Source organism: Agelaius tricolor, unplaced genomic scaffold, assembly GCF_023055355.1.
Source record: "Agelaius tricolor isolate 1412-34295 unplaced genomic scaffold, bAgeTri1.0.p SCAF_1, whole genome shotgun sequence".
Lineage (NCBI taxonomy): Eukaryota > Metazoa > Chordata > Aves > Passeriformes > Icteridae > Agelaius > Agelaius tricolor.
In genome coordinates, this window is record NW_027269261.1 from 82,384,576 (window position 1) to 82,394,198 (window position 9,623).

General features: G+C 45.7%; 1 protein-coding gene across 1 annotated transcript; it reads right to left on the reverse strand.

Annotated features, from left to right (window-relative positions):
• Positions 1-1,024: 1,024 nt before the first annotated feature.
• On the reverse strand, positions 1,025-8,753 carry SOX11 (SRY-box transcription factor 11). The gene has a single exon (XM_071441273.1). The coding sequence runs from the start codon at positions 8,443-8,445 to the stop codon at positions 7,234-7,236; it is 1,212 nt and encodes a 403-aa protein (XP_071297374.1). The 5' UTR covers positions 8,446-8,753; the 3' UTR covers positions 1,025-7,233.
• Between the last annotated feature and the right edge of the window lie 870 nt (positions 8,754-9,623).

Below are 9,623 nucleotides of genomic sequence, written 5' to 3' on the forward strand. Positions count from 1 at the left end.
GTCATCCAAGAACTGCTTTTTGAAGAAATGAGCTATTCAGCTAACTGTTGGGACAAGGAAGGAACAGGAAAATGGGAAGAGCTGCGCTCAAGAGTCATACAAAATTATCTGGAACTTTTTTATTTGTTGAGTTGACTCTTCGCAGGTCTAAAGGTTTCTATCAGTTACAGCTGAACTTGATTAGAATTTTTCTATTATTTCCTAGGTATTAAGGGTAACCAACAACCTTCACTCCCTCCCCCTCCCCTGCCCAGCAGAAAGGAAGGAATTATCAGTTGAAATTTTCAACCCTGTGTAAAAGCTGGTGAAAGTACAGACATTAAATACAATTGAGAGATGTGTTTTGTATATTTCTTGGGATATGGGCATATGTCTACTGGCAGGAGCTCTAGAAGGTAAATTTCTGCAATAGATGGCTTGTATTAATTACAAATTTTGAATTTGTAACAATATAACTCCATCATTTCTATAAAACAATATTTAATATACAACAAACTTTCACCACATAAACACATTAAAAACACCTTTTTATAGTTTCAAGAATTGATTACAGGTTTCTCATAAAAACATTTTCATAACTAGAATCTTAATACAGAATGATTTTTTCTATGCCAAAATACATTTAGATGGTAAATTGTTTATAGAAAAAGATACAGAGAGAAATGGGGTTTGCTGGCATGTAATCCATTTTATTTCATTCTTTCATGGTCAACTTTAAAGCAAAGTTAAAGATGTTTGTCATAAAATATTTCATTGTTTTAATCCAGAGTCTTAACCAGAAAAGAAGAAGGAAGCTAACCGACTTATTCTGTGTTTCAGTGTCTCTCAGGCGTGCCCAGAACAGCACTTAGCACACACTAACTGGACCATAAATACCTGTCAAGGGTTTTTTGAAAGATATAACATTCCCATTAACTTTCAGCTTTAGGCACCCACAGAATCAGGAGTGGATTCACTGTCATAGCTGAATTGCATTTACCAAATGCAACACCAGAAAAAGAAAAATCCACATAAAACCACATAGGAAGATTGATCACACATTTTTATTAGAGTCTTTTGAACAATTGCATTTTGTTGTTCCTTTATTTAAAAACTCTTGCAAAAAAGACATTGGAGTGGACTGGTTTCAACCCTGAGCATTAACACTGCATATCAAGTACTGTAGTAAAGAAGCTGGTTAAGTTTGTAGCACTAGCACAAGTCACTGATATTAATCCTCTAGGTGATCAGGTTTTTACAAAAAAAATACATAGTTTTCAATAAATAATGCTTAATTTTACAACTTTGATACAGCAATGTCATACACTGTTTTGACACATACTAAACTCTGCATGCTATATAGTCTACTAGAAGACAAAACTTTGCCATGCATTTTCTTTTTCTAGTGCTAGAAAACACTTTGTCCTCCAGTGCATTGCCTCAAGCAGCCTTACCATCTTCTTTCTTTCACAGCAATAGGCCGTGCACTGGCATGCAAAAACCTCAAGAAAAGGTTTCCCCCCCACCATCACTCAGACTTCTAAACAAAAGTACTTTTCAGCTTTTCCCCCCAAGACCTGGAGTGGCTATGAAAACTAATTTCATGTGGCCTTGAAAAGTCTTTGAAATTACATATTTTAAAAGTGTCATGCTTGAAAAACTGCTCTAAAACATTCAATTTCCCCCACCTGTGGCCATCATGCAACATCATTGAAATGTTGTAACCATCAAAAGTCCCACACTGGAAAACAGGCCTCCATTTTAAAACAGCCCACCAAAAACCAAAAGGAAATAAGAAAAAAAGTATCACAGCATTTATGTAAAGACTCCAAAACGCCAACATATATACAAGAGCAAAACCAGATACAAATTGTAAATGAACTAACAATGGCATATAACTCTTCTCCCTGGCTTTGCCAGGAGTTGAGGCAAATTGGTTTTGGAGATAAGCAGGACGATGGAAACAAAAACAAATTGTGACAATGGGAGTTCCCGGATTAATCATTATTACTTGATCAAATTTCTTCAAGCAGTAAATCAATGTCTTGATTTTACTGGAAGTGTGAATTACCAAAATCTAAATCTTTACTCAATAATTCTAAATCAAACCTGCCTCTGAACTTTCGTAAGTCTTAGAATTTTGGCACCCTTGCACTTTTTCATCCCGCAAGATTGCACTTCACAGAAAATCCAGATGTAACTAACCACAAAAGAAGAAATTTGATTAATTAATAAGGATTGAAACCTCCATTCTCACACTTCCAGGTTGTTGTTCATCATTGAAAACCATTCACCCCTTCTTATCCATATTGCTTTAGGGGTTTCCTTGTATCTACAGAAGTCATTCCTTTTAAATTGCTGTCAATCACAATTTTTTCTAAGAGTTTTTAAAATATTCCTATCTTTGCACTGGCATAAGTATTGGGTTTTCTAAGAGAATCTCACCCCAAAGAAGGTATTACTTTTATACATGAAATATTACGAACTTTTGCTTCCCTTTTTGTAAGTCATTCTACATTTTCTGCACATTTGTGCTTTATATTGAATATAAAAATAGGTCTTTAAAACTCTATTTACTTTAAACTCACTAAAAAACTACTTGCATGTGAAATTCTCTTACAAATTCACTGCATCCATGTAGAGAAGATAAAACTAATTAGGCAGTTAATTGGTATAGGTAGTGTGCAAAAAAATTAAAAAAAAAAAACAATCACAGCCTTGGATGTGAGTGAGGGGAAAGGAAATTAATCAAAGAAATACAACTGTATAGTAGGGGAAATGTAAGGCAACTCATTGTATTAAGTTTTTGTTGTTTATTTTTTCCTGGCCATTCTTACAAATGAAGGTTAGGAGGAGATAAGACACCTATCCTGCCAGCAGCCCTTGAGGCAAAAACTCCCATTGAGCTCAATGAGAATTTTTTCTTTTTTTTTTTTTTTTTTACCAGAGCAGGTTTAAGGCCTTACTAGGCAACAATTGTGAGGATGTAAAACAGAATTCATGAACGGTTTTGATTATCAAACACCTAAAACTTATATGGCCCTGACTTTGACCCTACACCAGTTTTCCCCTGGTGTAACAACAGAGTTGCACTTTCCTCAAAAAGGCAGGAGTGAAGGATCATACTGCACACATGCAAATCACATTCAATAGACTTGAAGTTTTATCTGAATGTCAGTGAATGCCTAAAGAGCATGTAGCACTTAAAGGACGCTTGGAATGAGCTTTTCTACCACACTTATAAAAGACTGCACTTAAAGAGAGAAAATGTTTCTTAATTGTGGTTATTTTTAAAGGAAGGAAAAAAAAAACAGAGTAAAAACATCAAAAGGGGGGAAAAAAGCTTGCAAAAAATGTTCACCTTAAAGACAAAAAGAATCAGCATGTTTCATTAGGTTTTACATCGAGTTGACATCCTCAGTGTTAGTAAGGAAATTGTCTTTCGACACAGAAAAGCTCATTTTCCTCCCTCCTATCACTGAGTCCTATTACACGTAGAGTAGTATTGTACAGAGACAAATGCAAGGAATGTGGGGGAAAAAGGCCACTGGAGATACCAGGCCTGCAACAGGACTGCTCTAGCACATCAACAAAGATTCCTATGTACACAGAAAACAAAAAAGGAAAGAGAAACAAAGGTATGAATATTATTAATGACAAAATAAAAGAGTAGCTTAGCAGATGCTATTTTTTCATGAATAGAAGATTGTTTTTTACTCTCACTGAGACCAGTAGGAGCATAGGCATTCAACAGCATCAGACTTCAGCCCTAACTATGCAGTGGCTTAAACAGAACACTACCTAGTTTTTCCTTGAACAATATGCAATGATACACTCTAAAAATAAAAATAACTGAAGTGTTTGGCCAAAAAAATTATTTCCCTGCACCATATACCTTCACTCAAAATATTCATCTGATATAGTACAGTATAATTCCCATTTAGAAGAAAGAAAAGATCCTTTTGAGTGGGTATTATATTATTTGACTAAAGTAGACCTGTTGCTCTTTTAAAATATGCCTGACTGCTCTTTAATTGGATCATTTAAATCAGCTATCCTTGAGTAATATTTAAAATGGCAATTTTAAAAACAGCTTCCAAAAATATATGCAAGTCAAAACTTTTGTAGGCTGAGACACAGACCTTATTACAATGCTAACTAAATGCAGCCTGTATTTGACCATAATCATTCATAACTCATTGAACATCTGTAAAGCACAAATGTTTAATGACACTGCCTATTATCACTTTAATAAACAAGGATGCATATCAGAAGAAAGGGTCTGAAAGAACAAGTCACCCTACTCTCATGATAGCTTGAAGAATTACTAAGAGAATTTTGGCTCAGTTTTAAGACTTAGAACCTGATCAACTTACTCCATCACCCTAGCCCAAAACAGGATTTTCAATAGCAGGATAGTGAATGGCTAGGCTAGAGCACTTCAGTGTAACTATTTTCTTTCAGTCTTTTGCCTTAGAAGAGATAAATGTCATTTGTTTTCAATCTGATTTCTAAGTTATTACATGGAGAACACACTAATCATTTGAGACCAAAAACTGAAAATTGAAGAAACTCTGTTTTATTGAGGACTATCCATTGCCAAGGATATCTTGTATATTGTAATTAAGTTTGTTTCAAAACACAGTTTCTCATAAAGAATTATCACAATGCAAGACATAAATTTGAGTTCCCAGATATGCTATATCTCTTTTCTGATAGCAAAGATTTAGGCCAAACAACTTTTATTTAGAATCATGAGTGTTTTATTATTATTATTATTATTAGAAAGAGATCAGATTATATTAATCATTTTACTACCAGTTTAACTAACCTAAAGTAAGATATCTCACCACTTAAATGCCTAAGAGTTGTCTTTGATTAAACATAACATGCATGCAGGTTTTAATGTTATGTTTTATTATGCCTTACAAATGCGTATGCAGGATTTTCATTTCAGCAAGTCTGAAAGCCTGTAGCAGTGGTTGCCACCAAAACACCAGCACAGTGAATTGTCCCTGTAAACAGCTGGATCATTAATTAGCGGAGGAAAAAAAAAGTAGTAATAATTTACCAATGCCTATCAGATAAAAAAGTAAACTTCTTGAGAAACAAACTTCCACCTCGTGAGTCTGTTTATTGCCATCAGCAGCTATTTCAGAGCACACAACTGAAATCCGATGGCTGCTAAAGTCAAAAAAAAAAAAAAAAAAAAGCACACTGACAAAGTCTGCTTACCTACAGCCGAAGAAGCTCGTACCCCTTCCCCTGCCCTGCGCTGCCTGCCCGGAGCAGCGGGCGGCTCTCCGGAGCGGCAGTGCCTCCCCGGCGGACCGAGCGCTGCCCGGGGCGGAGGAGATGCGAAACCGCTACCCTCAGCATCTCCACCTCGAGTCTGGCCCAGGTTACTCATCACGAAGGGGACAGGGGGAGGAAAAAGCCCAGCGGGGAGAAGACCGGGAGCATGCCGAGCGGGGAGAGTCGCCTTGCCGGCAGCGCTGAGAGCAGGCGGGCGGGCAGCCGGCCCCGCACCCGGAGCCCCCGCCCGGAGCGCGGCTGCGGGGCCGCCCCGGGAGCGGGGGGAGGCGGCGGAGCCGAAAATGCCCGGGGCCAGCCTGGCTGCCGCTGCCCGGAGCGGCCCCGGGGAAGCAGCAAGCAAACCCCGGCCCCGCGGAGCAAAGCCGGTGGGAAAAAGGCGACGAGAGGAGGGAAAAAAAAAAAAAAAGGAAAAGAAGCAGTCCTGACTCTCCTCCCCCCTAGCATTGATCATGCACTACAGCCTACAGCTACCGCTCCTCCGCGGGCCAGGGTGACAACACGGCATCTCCAGCGTTCCTGCTACAGACACTAATTGCGATACGAGTTTCTATCAGTTCCAGCTGATTTATTAAAATTGTAAAGATACAGACTTTCAGCATTAAAAAAAAAAAAAACAGGCTATGATGTTGACAGTGCACAAGTCTGCTTTTGCCATCATTTGCTACAAAATATGCAGATGGTCTGTACTTTAGATTATATTGCACAACATGAGAAACTTTTTAAACTATGTGCCTTTTTTCTTTTTTTTTTTGCTAAAATCGAGAATCCAGTTTCATACCTTCCATCTGGGGCCCCATCCACATATCACAGCGTATGAGATACATAAAATCCTACTATAGTACAGTACATATACAATCTTTTAAACTAAGATAACAGCTCTGAGGTCTATATCACCATTTTCAATAAATCTTTACCTACAAATATTGAACAAATCTGAACTATAGCTGTACAAAAAAAGTGTTTGTTTCTTTTTTTTAAACCACAAGGCCTTTAGATGCAAGGATTATTTTTTAAAATTTTAATCCTTTTAAAACCAGGACGTAACGTACCAACAAACTTGCATGCTAAAAACAGAGAAAAACAAAGAAAATAAAAGGGAAGAAGTGCCTGAAAAGTCTTACTGAAAAAACACAGCAAGAATGTTCCCTTTTCACTGTACAAAAATACGCCTGAAAATATATTAATTTTTAAAAAAGACTGAGGTCTGTTATGTATCAAAAATGTTTCAATACCTTTTTGTACTGAGGTCTAGGCTGTCTGGTATTCAATCAAGGAGGTATAAGGGAACAAGTTACAAAAAAAAAAAAGTTGGCAAGTAGAAATCACATTTGTAAAACCATAAACAATTTGATCTGAAAAGTAAACTCTGATCTTAAGTCAGTTCAGTTATTTGTAAGCGTTTGTACAGTCTGCATTTTTTCAAGCTCCCTGCAGCTTTGTTAAGAATCGGATGCATAGAAGACATCAGTTTTCTCCCTCCAAAAAAAGTTGCAATGGTCCCTTTCGGAAAAAAAAAAATAAAAATCGTAACAGTTCGTTAAGATCTCTCACGGGAAAAAAAAATAAAAATCCACAAACCCCCTTGAGTAACAGTTGTGCTGCCAAAAGACTTCTTTGCAGACCATCTTCCAGACTTCAATCAGAGACCGACAAGCTTCAAACAGCGCCTTCTGTATCTTTTTTTTCCCCCAGTCCCATTTGCCTTTGCTGTTGTTGTTGTGATCACCAAACATAATAAAAATTAAAAAAACACAAAAAAAGTTAAAAAAAAAAATCACAACTCCCGGGCTCGGAACTAACTTCGAGATTTTTTTTTTTTCAAAGAAAACAAGACTTATTTTTTAATCATTATCATGATCATCATCATCATCATCATCGCCGGCGTCGCGCCGCTCCAGCTCCGCCGCTCTCGCCGTCCGCCCTGGCCGCCGCCCCCGCTCAGTACGTGAACACCAGGTCGGAGAAGTTCGCTTCCAGCCAGTCGCCCGCGATCATCTCGCTCAGCTCCGGGGTACAGTAGTCGGGGAATTCGAAGTGGGAGCCAAGGCTGCCCTCGCTGAAGGAGTCCAGGTCCTTGTCCACCAGCGAGAGAGAGAGGTTGCCGCCGGCGGCGCCCGCCCCCAGCTCGGCGGCGGCGTGGCCGTGCTGGGAGAAGTTGAGGCTGAGGTCGAAGAGCAGGTCGTCCGCCTCCTCGCTGCCGGCCGACGAGGTGGAGATGGACCGGGAGGAGGCCGGGGAGAGGCCGGGCGGCTGCTGCGGCGGCGGCGGGCCCTGCTTGGTGATGTTCTTGAAGCTGTAGTAGAGTCTGCTGCCGCCGCCCGCCGCCGCGGCGCCGCCCCGCACCTCCTCGTACAGGCTGGCCCCCTCGGTGGACTCCGCCGAGGAGCTCAAGGTGGGGCTGGCCGGCACTTTGGCCACGTTGTACCGCCGCAGCTGCTGCGGCCCCGGCTCCTCATCCTCGTCCTCCTCCTCCGCCTCCTGCTTGATCCGCAGCTGCAGCTCGTCCTCGTCCTCCTCCTCATCCTCCTCCTCGTCCATGAAGACGCACTTGACCGTCTTACTGCTCACTTTCAGGGTGCCGAAGACGTACTCGTCTCCCGCGTAGTCCCCGTGGTGGGCGGTTTTGGCTCCCGGCTTGGGCGGCGAGGAGCCGGAGGAGGCTTTCAGCTTGCTGCACTTCTTGCTGGAGCTCTTGGCGCTCTTGCTGCCGCCGCTGCTGGCGGGCGCGTTTTTCTCGGGACTTTGGCTGGCGTTGGGCTTGGCCGACGGGTCCATTTTGGGCTTTTTCCTGGGACGGTACTTGTAGTCGGGGTAATCGGCCATGTGCTTGAGCCGCAGCCTCTCCGCCTCCCGGATGAAAGGGATCTTCTCGCTGTCCTTCAGCATTTTCCACCGCTTGCCCAGGCGCTTGGATATCTCCGCGTTGTGCATGTCCGGGGACTGCTCCATGATTTTTCTCCGCTCGATCTTAGACCACACCATGAACGCGTTCATCGGTCTCTTTATGTGCCCCGACGCCGTTTTGCACCAGTCCGGGTCGCTCTCGTCTAAAGCGACGGGGCTGCAAGCCATGAACTCGCCCTCTTCGGTGTCCATCGCTTCCCGGGGCAGGTTGCTCTCCGCCTCCGTACTCTCCGCCTGCTGCACCATGGTGGGCTCTCGCCGAGGCGCCGCTCCCCTCCGAGCCAACAAAGCCGCTCCGCCGCCGCCCCCTCCCACCGCCGCACCTTGCCCCTGCTGCGAGCTCCCGTGTGCGCGGCGCAGCGAGGCGGGGCCGGGCGGGCGCTGTGGCTGTGCCGCCCGCACCGCAGCGCCGGCGCTGGGGCCGGGCCGGGCCGGGTCGGGCGCGGCTGGGCTGGAGCGCTGGGCGCGCGCTGTGCCCGTCCCCGGCCTCGCGCCGCCGCCCGCCCTGCGCGCGCTGCCCCTTCTGCGAAACTCCCGGCTCCGCGCCTCGCGCGTTATCAGCGCCTCATATGGGTGACATCACCGCCGCCGCCGGCCAATGGCGCCGCTCGGCACCGCCCGCCGCCACGCCCCCCCGGCCGGGCGCTGACACACCCCCCGCGCGGGGAGGAGGCGCCGCTGCCGGCGCTGCCCGGCTCTCGGCGGAGCGGCTCCGGCCCGGCCCGGCCCTCCGCCTGGGGGTCCGCAGAGCCGCCGTGGGGGCTCCGTTCGTTGGCCCCCGGCGCCGGGAGCGTCGTGGTGCAGAACGGTGCGGGGCGGAGCGGGGCGGCAGCGGCGGCTCCCCCGTGCCTCGCTACCTCCGGGGGCCGCGGAGCCCCGCGTGGCTCGGGGCGGGCGGCAGGGGGCGCTGGCGCTCCGCGGCTACTGCGGGGGCAGCCCCGGAGCGGGAGCGGAGCCGCCCCGCCGCGGGTGCGGGCGGATCGCGGCGGGCATGGCGCTCTCTGCACATGGCCCCGCTTCCCCTCCGCGGCGGGGCTGCTCCCCTGAACCCCCGCAGGCGCCTCGGTCCTCCCGGGGCGTGTTTCGGTGTCTGGTCGGTAAAGAACGGGGCTGGGGGAACGCAGGGTAGAGCCTGGTGCGCTCCCGGTTCCCCGCGGATGCGGACGGTGCCTCGGTGGCCCCGGCCCGCCGGTCGGCGGTGACCGCGGTGGGGGAGGTCCCCTTGGCCCCGGGGAGGCGCGGGCTGTCCGCAGGAGGGACGTGAGAATCGTCGCACCCACCTGGAGGCAGAGGATAAAGGCACCTTCCCCAAAGTACAGAGTGAAAATATACAGAAAGCATCGAACAGTGATGATTTTCTGTTTGTTTGTTTGTGTGTTTTCTCGGAAGCACCAAGTTATTCAGGACACTGTAGTGGATACACC

What these genes read in the sequence shown, in the direction of transcription:
- SOX11 (XM_071441273.1), bottom strand. Translation starts at nt 8,445, where the DNA reads ATGGTGCAGCAGGCGGAGAGTACGGAGGCGGAGAGCAACCTGCCCCGG.